Source organism: Polistes dominula, unplaced genomic scaffold (genome assembly GCF_049000335.1).
Source record: "Polistes dominula isolate Pdom_NZ unplaced genomic scaffold, Pdom_raw_medaka contig_27, whole genome shotgun sequence".
In the NCBI taxonomy this organism is placed as follows: Eukaryota; Metazoa; Arthropoda; class Insecta; order Hymenoptera; family Vespidae; genus Polistes; species Polistes dominula.
This window is the reverse complement of record NW_028300906.1, coordinates 2,675,985-2,689,887: the sequence shown is the minus strand read 5'-3', so window position 1 is coordinate 2,689,887 and position 13,903 is coordinate 2,675,985. Positions and strand designations below refer to the sequence as shown.

Genomic DNA, 13,903 nt, shown 5'->3' with positions numbered 1-13,903 from the left:
TAAGAGATCAAACTTTTAAATCGTTCATGTGAGTATTACAAAATAGCATTTACTATACTCGTATCTGTGTGTGTGTGTTTAAAGTATGCGAGTTCAAATGATAGAATTACAATTGCTAATGTAATGAGAGATTAAATTAAAACGGAAGTTATCGGTATTTCTTTTTCTCGAGGTAGACAATTTTTTAATTAAATTATTACAACTTTATTTCTTTTTTTAATAAACGAATGATTATAATCACAAATCATTAACCCCTTTAAGTGCTATGAACACATACATATATGCGTTTGGTAAAAATTACTAACCTAAGTTGTTCGATGCATATACGTGTTTGTTAATATTAATGTAAAATAATGTAATATTTATTAAATAAATAATTAAAAAATGTATAAATATAAAAAAAGAATATATAATAAAATATATAATAAATATAAATAAAATAAGTATATAGTAAATAAAAAAAAATATATAATTTAATAAATAATATTTATTAAATAATATTATTCATATTTTAATAATATTTAATTATATTAATTAAATTAAATTATATTCATAAAGAAAAATTTTAATTATGAAATATAATTTATTATTAGAATTTGATTAATAATAAATTATTTCATTTCTACAAAACATTTTAGGTAAAAGTATTCACCACTCACAGAGTTAATAATATTTTAATAATTAACGATCTAAAACACATTTTTATTTATATCTATGATATAGATTTTTGTTACTTGCATTAGATAAGTAGAATGACGCAATGGTGAAAGACTTCTCTTTTTTTACAATCTCAAACATATAATCATAATTTATAGACCGGTCAATGATCGGTCAGTCGTAACAACTCGTTCAAAGTCGTTTCTGTTTTTGATAATTATTTGTAATTTCGATTCGTTCGAAAAAAAAAAAAACTAATTACCGAACGAACGTGTAATTGTTCAAGATTAGTTAAAAAATAATTTGATAATATTATCACAAACAGTTTTTACATTATAAATAGCAGTTACATTTAAATGTAATAACTGCAACACGGTTTACTAATTTCCATGACTAGTTCTCCAACTAAGGTGTTTTTAAAATCTCATTGGTTGAATTCTTTACGAAAGGTGGAGTACGTAATACGTTGCTTGATATAATCATTTTTATTTGACTATTTCTCATATATTGAACTCGTTAAAGCGTGACAAAAAATTCACCGGATAAACAAGGACACCTTATTTGTTCATTAATTTATCACTTCTTTATCCAAAAAAATTCTACTAAAATGTCATCACATTAAAAGAAACTTCGTTAATAGAAAATGTTTTTTACATTTGAAGTATTTAACATTTGACAAGATTAAGAATTTGTTGCTATTTTTTATGTATATATATTATTATATATATTATATTATAATATTATTATTATATATATTATATATATATATATATATATATAATATAAAATAATTATTATATAAAATATATTAATTGTATTATGTAATATATAAAATAATTATTTATATATATTAAAATATTATATTTAATATTATATTAAAATATTATTATATATATATTATATTGTAGTATTATTATATATATTATATTATAATATTATTATATATATAATAATATATAAACTCTAGTGTGTGTTTACAGTTTTCTTTTTATTATTTGAATTTTTCTGTTTAAGAATTGGTTTTTTAAATGTCAGAAATAATTTCAATAAATTATTTAATTTAATTTAAGAAACCTTCTGTAAATAATATATAGATATAATATTTTCTGTATATAATATATACAGAAGGTTTTTTTTTACAATACTTTAATGTAAGCTTGAATTTTGAAGATAGATAAATTTCAATTTATATAAAAAAATCAATTTGAAAATCTAGTACATTGTTTTTAAGTTGCTGATGTGTGTGTGATAATTCATTGAAAGTTTTATCATTGAAGTTGGTCTTCTGTCGCAGTTAAATATACATTTCTCTTTTTCTTTTTTTTTTTTCTTTCATGCATAAATGTTAGGAAAAAGTGAAAAAAAGAAAAAAAGAAAAAAAGTAAAGAGCACTTTCCTTCGCATACTTTCGATGGATTTTAAAGTGCACATAACGTCGCGTACAACGATGAAAAGAAACTACGAGTACGATTTCGTCGTGTGTGTATTGGCGACCAACCGATCATGACTTCTCGTCAATCTTAACAAGGAAAAGTACTTCCAACTATGACTTTTAATTTTTTATACCTCCCTATTCGGATTTTCTATTCACCAGTTGAAATCCTCTCCATTGATATATATATATATATATATTGGTTAACATGGTTTAGAATACGTTTAAAGTTAAGCCAATAATGGTGCCCATACTTATAAAAGTGATCTAAGTCATGAATCTCTTGTTTCGAGATATTTAAAGATTTATATTTGAACACTGTATGAATTCTATTGGGTTGGCAAGAAAGTTATTTCGGTTTTCTAGTGTGAAATATTACTTCCTTGCCAATCCAATAATATTATATATATATATATATATATTAAAATAATTATATTACTTTATAATATAATAATATATATATATATAAATAAATATATATAGTAAAAATTATAATAATAATATATATAATATACAATATATAATAATACATATTATATATTAATATATATAATTTTATAATATATATAAATTTACCTATTACTGAAATTATTTTCTTGCCTATCCAATAATATTATATATATTTATATATATATATATATATATATATATATATATATATATATATATATATATATATATATATATAAATATTAAAATAATTATATTATTAAATAATAATATTATTAATATATAATAATATATATTATATATTATATAAAATATATAATATATATAATTATAACATTATAGTTAATAAAGGTGTATTTGTAAAAATGTATATTTGTAAGGAGGTATTATATTAAAACGGGTCGACGCACCCCATGTATCCCGAAAGGGAATCATTATTTTAAATAAAAAAAAAAATTATAACATTATATATTAATATATATAATTTTATGGTATACATAAATTTACCTACTATCGAAATTACTTTTTTGGAAACCCAATATATAACATTGAAAAAGCAAACATTAAGTATGTAACGATTCATTTTTGACAATTTAATAAAAATTACATTGAATTGATTTAGTTTAAAATAATGTGATGTGTAATAACTGATAAAATCATTTTTTTTTTTTTTTCATCTTGACTTAGACCACTTTCATAACTATGGGCACAATTATAGTCTTCATTAGAAAATTTCATAGTATCATTTTCAATTTTAATTTTACAATTCGATCAATTACATATATTATAGCATTTATTAATTTTTAATGAAATTTATTCTTTTTTATTTTTTTTTTTTATTTAATTTTCTTTTGTATAAAAAAGTCAAAAGAAATAAGTTTCATGTTAGAAAAATTCAATATGAAAAATTTTTCGTAAACTTGAGATTTTGTCAAAAAGATTTTTCTAAAGAAACGATGAGAGAGAACGAGAGAGAGCGAGAGAGAGAGAGAGAAAATTTCATTTTAAATAAATGAAATAAAAATTTCTCTAGGTCTCACGTCCTTGATAGTTTTTGATATCAAAAAGGAGGACAAGGTCAGCAGACAAAACACAATGTAGATAGACTAACACACTTATACACATATATAGATGATAGGTCAAATGTCGAATGTGTTAAACGATCGAAGGGCTCACATATAACGTTTACCCAATGGATTTATCGAAAGACCTTACACCATTTATGAATTAATAATTCATAATTGCATCTCGCATCATTTATCCATCCGATATTATTATTATTATTATTATTATTATTATTATTATTATTATTATTATTATTATTATTATTATTATTATTATTATTATTATTATTAATAATAATGATAAAAAGGAACACATATCGTGCGTTAATTTGAACAAGTTTGTAAAACTAGTTTTAGTTTTGAAATTCATAAATGAAAAATATTTTTTTTGCAATGTTTGTGATAATTGAATTTTAATTTAATAATAATTATTTGAACATTTCATTCTTTTTATTTTATTTTTTTTGTTTTGTTCTTTTACAATTTTAATTAGTTAAATGTCAATTGATCATTTGTTTGTTTGGTTTTTGTATGATTTTATTCGTTTCACACGTATAATTTGCATTAATCCTTTTATCAGGTTTGTTTTGTTTTCAAATAAAAACGTGTTCCATTTTTATTTGAGTTATCACTGTTCTTTTATTTATTTATTTATTTTTTCTTTTTTTCTATTGCAACCAATTGAGATTCAAGAGATCAAGTTCAATAAAAAGAGAGAGAGAGAGAGAGAAAAAAAGGAGTATGACTATTTTCGGAGATAATGTATACGATGATAGTTTAGTTTCGAGTTACCTTGATCATGACTGAACAATATTCTAGGTTTTCGCTATATTTGGTACTTAAGGAAGAATTTTACTGTTATTTTTAGTTTAAATAGTACAAATTTGTAAAACATGAAATTTCAAATATTTTCAATGTAAATAAAAAAAGAGAGAAATAAAAAGGAATTTATTACAACGTGTAGTACAAATGTACCAATGTAAATCTAATTAAAGAGATTTTAACTAAATTTCTTAGATAAGATTCGCATAGTTGATTTAGGAAAACACATCTCTCTTTTATTATCAAATATATATATATATTAATAAAAATATATATATTATAAATATATATATATATATTTTATTTTATTGTATTATATTTTATTTTATATATATATTTTATTTTATTATATCATATTTTATTTTATATATATATATATTTTATTATATACAATATATAATTAATATACAGTATATAATTATATATTCCTAAATTTATTATATTATATAATTTAATTTAATTTTAATTTAATTTATTATACAATTTAAATTAAATTTAAATTAAATAATTATTAAAATTAAAATTGTAATAATTAATATATATTTTATTGTAATTATATAAATATAATTGTAATAAATAAATATAAATATAATTTGATAATAAAACAGATTTATATATATATATATATATTTATCTGTTAAAGAGGAAATTATAGTAATAGTAATGACATAAAAGCGATTAGAAGAAAATGATGGCAATGGTGAAGGTAGCAAGCGTAACACGTTTTGCTGGTTGTTATATCAATAGATCTTGCGGTTACAAATCTTAACGAATGAAAGTGAAAATGCCACTTGACTAATGGATTATATTATCCAATAGCGAACTGATAATATTCTTCGCATTTTCTTTCTCCCCCTTTATCTAATCTTCGAATTTTTCTTTTTTTTTCGAAGGCTGTTCTATTTGTTTACATTATACAGTTACCCTGGTACTCTGTGCATTCGTCTCATTCTCTTGAAACTTTGTCTTTTTTTTTTCTTTTTTGAAGGTTTCACTTCTTTTTCTGTATTTCATCTGCACACATAATATTTCATTCAAGAATCTTAAGAATTTATTTGGAGAAAAATACAAAACGAAAGAAGAAATACCAGATTCACAATATTAACGTCAACGAATCTGGGCATAGTATTGTGTTAAACGTGTTTGTGAATTGTTTAACATGTCAATCGTCATTACAGTAAGGTTTTCGTATTTTATCGAACTTGCTTTTCATCGATTGTTCATTGATTTGTTCTCATCAAACAGTTTTAACATTATGAATTGAAGAAATGTGATATTGATGATAACATATTGTATCATTTCAACAGTCATAACTATGAAATAGTGTTTAACATAGTTCGCACGATCTGGAATGTCACGTTGGTATCGTTACAAGAAACGAGAGAATCATAAATGTCAATGATATCAAATCGAGAATGTTATCGATACTATGATAATATATTATCTTTGCGTATTTCTAACATTCATCTTCAATAACCAACAATAATTTATTTATCATACAATACTCATTCATACTTTTTTTCATTAGAAATGCATTAGAAAAAAAAGAAGAAAAAAAAAGACTGAAAGAGTTAGGGAGAGAGAGAGAGAGAGTAGAGAAAGGTTAACGAATATAATCAAGGATTTCTAAGAATTTTATACAATGATTCATAATAATAGAGATTAAATGTTAACGAAGTTAAGGTAATATTGTACATGCACTTGCACATGCACTTGCACATGCACTTGCACCTGCACTGTGCAGAAATTTTTGCGCAGAAAAATATATTTATTATATAGAATTTATTCTATAGATTTATTATTTATAATTATTTATATTTATATAAATATATAAAAATATAAATTAAATTAAATATAAAAATATATATATAAATATAATTCAAATTCTTATATAAAATATTTTTATATATAAAAAATATATTTATTATATAGAATTTATATTATATTATAATTAAAAAATTATTATATAAATTTATTATATATAATTATTTATATTTATATAAATATAAAAATGTAAATTAAATTAAATATAAAAAATATATAAATATAATTTAAATTTGTATATATATATATATATAAAATATTTTTATAATATAGTATTTAATATTTATATTTTATATTATTTAATATTTAATATATATATATATATATATATATATATATATATATATATATATATATATATATATATATATTTTTATATTTATATTATAAAATATAAAATATATAGATATACATATGTCGAGGAAACTATAGAAAGAAGAAAAGTGCAAATTGCAAGGAATCGAGTGCATTGAGAGTGTCGAACACATAAGTAAACGTAAAAACAAGAAAGTAAGTAAGCAAGTGAGCAAGCAAACGAACGGTCGAAGTGGTCAGTGGCCGTTGAAAGCGAAAGGACGATAGTCGTCCTGTGGTTGGAATGGAAGGGGCTTTTGAAGTAAGGTAAGATTGTAGGTGCACCTAACCAACGAGTGCAGTGGTAAGATACATTTAACCATTCCTTTCTCGCTCACGTGCCGTTTTAAACGCGACGACACGACGTTCAACAAAACCATGTAAACTTGGTTGCTTTGTGAAAGAAAAAGAACAAAAAAAAAAAAAAACCAACAAGAAGAAGACGAAGAAGAAGAATAAGAAGTATTACGGTCAATCGTATTATACCTGGAATAATATATTCGTCTCAACTTTCTAGTCGTTTATCGAAAGACAATTGTTCGTTGTTTTCTACCATCATCGAAGAGGAATGATCAGTCACCATTTTCCACAACTGGACATTCTGTCCAACTTTTAGTTATTGTTGTTGTTGTTGTTGTTGTTGTTGTTACTAAGTTGAACGGTATTTTTCGTTCGTGCGCGTCAAACCTAATGCCAGTCATTCGTGAAACGTATTACCGAGGCGAAAGTTGTACGTACCTCTTTGTACTTGTGCGGCCGAATACTACTAGCCTATTCTAAAAAGAGAGAGGAAAGGAAAGAAAAGAGAGAGAGAGAGAGAGAGTAGATTCGTTTTAATAAGAAATTTTCTACTCGGATGTCAGAAGTCAGTTCGATCGTGTCCTACGAGTGATCCAGATCGATCATGGAAGTATTACAGTGTTTTATGTGAGGTGTCCTTGCACTTACTCAGTGCTCTGTACTTTTTTCTATAAACCAATAAGAACTTCATCATCATCATCATCATCTTTCATTTTGGCATGTTTTTGGAGAATAATACAAACTTTTAAAAGAACTATTATCGCTTGTTTTATGCCAAATTCGTGCATCATCATTCTCACCCTGGCTTAGTTTTCTATCCACTTTTTGACAAGGTCAGTTATACATTTTCATATATATATGTGTATGTATTATATGGATAGATAAAAAGTTTGTGAATATACGAAGAAATATCGTAAATGTTTCGATGTTACTTATTCATCTTTTGAAAGATTAATATCAAATAGTAAATCGATAATTTGATTCGAATAATCATTTGAAAATATTTTATGATTAAAAATGATTGTAGTATTATTTTTCTATTAACACATTCGCGGTCGGCATATTTTTTTCGATTCTTTTACTAAGTAACGGCAAAAATAATGAAATTTTGAAAAAAAACAATAATTTGTACATATATTCTAGAAATCTAAATATATAAATATAAGTTTAAATTATATTTAAATTTATATTTAAATAAAAAAATATAGTAATATAATAAAATATAATTATTTGAATTTTATATTTAAATATTTTATGTTATATTATATATATTAAAATAATATAATAATATATAATATTTAAATCTATAATATATATTATATTTAATATTATATATATATATTAAAATAATATAATAATATATAATTATATTATAGTATTAAATATTTAAATGTTATATTTAAATAATTAAATAGAAATTTTATATATTTAATATTATTAAAGTAATAATAAAATAATAATTATAAAATAATATAAATTTATATAATTTAATGTATAATATATAAATATTAATTTTTATTAAATTTTTAAAATATAAAATGACGTGAATCAAGTCAGTGGTAACCAGGAATAGAACTTGAAAAGACGTAAATTCACGTCAACAGTTGCGAATGTCTTAATCAAAATAATTCTATTAGTTTAAATCTATTTTTATATTATATGATTATCGTATTAAATAATAATAGATAAACGTTTGTTTTTTTTTTTTTTTTTTTTTTAATAATAATCTTTGATGGGAATTTGCTCGAGTTTACGGTCGATTTCGATTTGTCGAAAGTGAAATCGTATTAAAAAAAATAAAAAGTATACGAAAAAATAAAAAAAAACCAAGTCTGTCACGTATTTTCACGTTGGTAATGCACCAAAGCAAAATGAATTTGGTTTTTATTTTCAATAAAAAAAAAACCCTTCTTTCTCGTTAAATTCTTCACGATATTATTTACTTAAAGCTAACCATTTAAATGTTCGAGATCGTTAAGTTCACATAGTACTAAAAGTGTTGGTAATGATTGTAGTATTCATTAAAAAAATATGAGAATACGCGTGTGAGTGTGTGTTTGTATGCGTGTAGATAGTTAATTTGACTTCTTACAAATCTAGATTATTTCACCAGTGAAAGTTCTTTCATTTCGGTTAAAAAACTTTTTCGTGATATTTATCTCTGATACTTTCTGTCACATGTTCTCTTTAAAAAAAAAAAAACAATAGAAAGAAAATAAAAAAGAATTTTGTAGCTACGAGTCATTTAATATAAAAACACTGTAGCAATTAAAATTAAATATTATTAAATTTCTAATTAAAACATTAATAAACTATAAATTATTAATTATTATTTTATATAATACCCTAGTAGCACAAAATATTGAAAAATATTGAATACCTACATGTGTATTTAATATTAAAAAGATATTAAATCTCTTTTTTGTATTTAATAATGTTTGTATTTAATAAACATTTATTTAATAATTTTCAATATTTTTTGTTACTAGGATATTATATAAAATAATAATTAATAATTAATAGTTTATTAATTATTAATTATTACATGTGTATTTAATATTAAAAATACATTAAATCTTTTTTTTGTATTTAATAATATTTGTATTCAATAATTTTTAATATTTTGTGCTACTAGGATAGTTTAATAATTATACTACAATATTACTAATAATTAATAATAATTATTATTATATAAAATAATTAAAATAATTATATTTGTTATTAATTATATTCGTACACATTTAAAATAGATTATATTTAATAAAAGTTAATCTAATATAAAACTTAGTAGTTGACACAACGAAAAATAAATAATAATAATATTACATTTGAAACATATAAATAAGTAATTAATATATAATAATTATTATTTAAATATCGTGTTATAAATTTGAAATGAGATGAATTGAGATGATCAACACGTTTGTTACATTAATTTTCTGATTTTAATTTTGTTTTATCTCTTACATTACGACTTCTTACTTCCTGTACGATAAAAATCTTAATTTACGTAATTCGATTCCCTTATTCTCCCTTTCTTCCTTCCCTTCTCCCTTTCTCATCGTGTTTTTCTTTTCTTTTTTTACAAGAACCACATAGCGAAAGAATCGAGAGGAATAAAATGCTTTTTTTATGAGGGCAGAAACCCGTAAGGAAAATAAATAAGTATACCTGAGTGAATGATTGAGTAAGTGAGTGAGTGAGTGAGTGAGTAAGTGTACGAGTGAGCGTGAAAAACCCCATAGAAAATGTAACGTCACGCTTGTGATTTACACTTATGTTCAAAATCTTTACTCACACACGTATAATACACATGTTTGAACGAATCATTTTTTTTTTCTAGGGATGTTCGAAAGAACGAGTTGAGGAAGTACGTGGTGCAGTGGTGAGAGAAAATGACAAAGATGTTTTCAAGAAAAGGAAGAAAAACAACAACAATTATTTGGTTCAATGTATCATCAACGTGGATCTTATTACTATCGTTGGTCCTCGTTGTAAGATTCGACCACGTGGCAGGTAGGCGTATGTAATCGAAATGAATCCCATTTTTAAGCTACAAAACGAATTTATAAAACAAGTTTTATTATATATTCGAATATAAAGAAAAAGAACAAGAGTAAGCTTTAAATCTTACTAATTATTTTCATCTGCTTCATATTATAATAACATTTGATTTTTTATTTAGAAACTTGTATTAATTATTTTCATTTGCTTTATATTAATAATAACATTTGATTTTTTATTTAGAAACTTTTATTAATTATTTTCATTTGCTTTATATTAATAATAACATTTGATTTTTTATTTAGAAACTTTTATTAATTATTTTCATTTGCTTTATATTAATAATAACATTTGATTTTTTATTTAGAAACTTTTACTAATTATTTAATGACAATTTAATTGTTTTAATAATTCAAATTATTCGTGTTTCGCATGTTTCGACTGTTAATACAATTTCATATAAAATAAAAATAAAAACACGTGGTAATATTATTTTTATATGTCAATATTACACGTAAAATATTATTTCAAATATTTGACGAATAATTGATAATATAATATAATAATTAACAAATAACTATATTAATGCATAGTATTAAATATTTTGTTGTGATTGTAATAGGAAATATTTGAAAGAACAGGGTGGCGTTTATCGGTCATAAATATTGAACAAATCCAATACACACACATATTGAAACATATTAAAATTAAAATATTATAGTTCATTGATAGTAGTAGTAGTAGTTTTCGTTTAAAGAGTGATGGGTTCCCGTTTATTCTCACGATTATCATTTCAATCTCGTGAGATCGTGCACGTCCTCGTTAGTATTCAAGGTATTTTTATTTTCTTTTCTTTTCCTTTCTTTTATTTTGATTATACTTCATTAACGAGCATTTGCTGTGTTGAGCTCGAGCTTGTACCGATTAATTAATTGTAGATCTTAAGCTCTTTGTGTATCTGTGTTTGTAGTGCGTTTGTATGAAGTATACGTGATGTGTCATATAAGGAAATGTGAAGCTGTTACATATATATATATATATACACACACACGCACATATACATATATTCATATATTTAAAACACATATGTTCTGTACAACATCTACGGCGTTACTCTCAAACTGAGAGAAGGAACTACGGAAACGTGCAAAAAGCTTGCTGACCTTGTCCCACTTCCGTCAAAGCTTTAGGAACGAGCTTACTCGTGTAAATGCAGTTCGTGCATACACACTGCTAACATAATCGGAGATAGTTTCACCTCTTGTTATTTTAAATAATAATAAACATTTCATTTATTATTTTACACAAATATTCAAACATATATATATATATATAAAATTGATATTAATATTTTTAATTATCGAAAAAAGGTACACACTCCTTTATTACTTACGCGAAAGTTCAATTTCGAATTAATATTTCTGTATTTTTTTTTAATTTTTATTATTTTTTTTTTTTATTGTCATTTCTCCTTCTTTTTGTTTATTTTCTTTTTTTCTTTCTTTCTTTCTTTCTTTCTAGACACAATCGTACCCTCCAAGCGCAAAAAGCTTCTTCTTCTTCACGAAAGAAAAGAAAAAAAAAAGAGAGAAATATTTTCTTAGCTTTCGCTAAGGGAAGGAAAATATTCTGATGTTCCCATTTTAATACAACACATACACACACACACACACACACACATATACAGAAAGATGCAGGAGTATTGTCACATCGGTGATATTTTTTTTTTTTTTTTTTTTGACGAAGCTTTGGTCCGTTCATCTCTTCAAAGTAATCCTCTGCTCGGTGCGGAATAGAACAAAATAAAAAAATGTGAGAGAAAAAGAAGTAAAATCTTGATAAAACCAAGCTGTGAAGAAGAAGAAGAAGAAGAAGAAGAAGAAGACAGCTTGATGAAAAAATAAAAACAAAATAAATAAATATTAAAAGAGAAAGAGAGATATGAAATCGACAAACGGATTTTCTTCCAAAGTTTTCGGTTCGTTTACTTTTCTCATTTGTTTATGATCATTGTATATTTTGTTAAGCTTCTTTTCGAGCTACTTACCTCATTCAGAAAAAAGATTGAACAAAAATTAATCCAAATTATTCCTTTAAGAAAATGATATTAACCAAATTGTTTAATTCTAAATATCGGTTCTTTGTGTTTGTATACAAACAATTTGTTTTGTTTAAATACTGGATACATTTAAATATTATATAAAATTGTAATAATATAATACGAGAAAAAAATAAAACTAAACTAAACTAGAAGAGAGAATATTTGAATGTTTCACGTTTGATAAGTTGAATTTTGAATTTCCTTTTAATTAAGTTCACCGGGCAGAGACGACATTGACACAGTTTCTGTTTCACAGTTGAGTCCGTGTCGTTGCAATTTTCTGGCTTTAAATCGTGCCTTTGCTCGTTTCCAAATGGAACTATCGAAGTTCAAGCTTAGGGATTTTCATCCTATGTTTCTCTCTCTCTCTCTCTCTCTCTCTCTCTATGTTTATGTTCCTATGTTTCAATGTGATTTAGTTTAAACAGCTGATTTCTCAAATGGATTTGTTCAAGTCGATGATACTACGTAATATCGTTAAGCTATATGTAATCATTTTTATATACATTTATATGTGTGTATTTGTGTGTGTATGTATATATGATATCTACAGATTACATTTATGTGTAATATTTTTCATAAATCGGAGATAATGACGTTTAAAGGTAGAGAAACTTGTTAAGAAAAAAAAAGAACAAAAATAAAGGCTAAGAATTGAGTAGTATATACGAGTATATGTATGTATGTATGTATGTTTGTATGCATGTATGAGTATCATAAAACATGCACCAATCTTTTTACGATACGGTGAAAGTCCAACGTGATAAGTAAGTTCGTATGTTACACACCTGTGGCCACACGTGCAACGAGCTGCTCGATCGATTTTATTCGCAAACGATATTTTCCGAATTTAATTGCAAACATTTTCTACTTTTTTTCATTTTTTTTTTTTTTTTCATATAACCTAATAATATAATAATAACACAAATACTATATATATATTGTATATATATATAAATTGTTTTGAGTTTTATTGTTATTTTTTATTTTTATACGTGAGATGCATTTGTATTTAAAAGTATTGGATAAAAAAGGAAAAAAAAATATAGAAAAAAATAAAAAAAAAGGAAAGACTCTTATGGTTAGAGGTGAGTTTTAATTCGTGAAAATAAATTTGACATATCGAAAAACTTATGGATTAGTAGTAGAGAATATACGTGTAACGATGCATAGCACGAGCATGGAAATCCGATCGTATTGGGAATTCGATAGTTGCACGACCCGAATATATTGAGATACGATCTTATTTTTTTTTTCACTGTAAAATATCCAAACTTTTCTTTATAGCATTGGTAACAACAAGTAGTCATGTGGATAGGATGGATAGAATGGATCGTGTGTTTTTCATTGTGGTTAATTGAAGATTTTTTGATCAGATAATACCAATTGCATAAA

General features: G+C 23.5%; 1 protein-coding gene across 1 annotated transcript in view; it reads left to right on the top strand.

The window, feature by feature from the left end:
• Cad89D (cadherin 89D) overlaps positions 1-13,903 on the top strand; it is a 40,298-nt gene that overhangs the window by 2,565 nt on the left and 23,830 nt on the right. The window contains exon 2 of the mRNA XM_015332804.2: positions 10,247-10,419. Coding sequence (XP_015188290.2) covers positions 10,299-10,419 — 121 coding nt within the window. The 5' untranslated portion in view covers positions 10,247-10,298. The remainder of the gene's footprint in view (positions 1-10,246; positions 10,420-13,903) is intronic.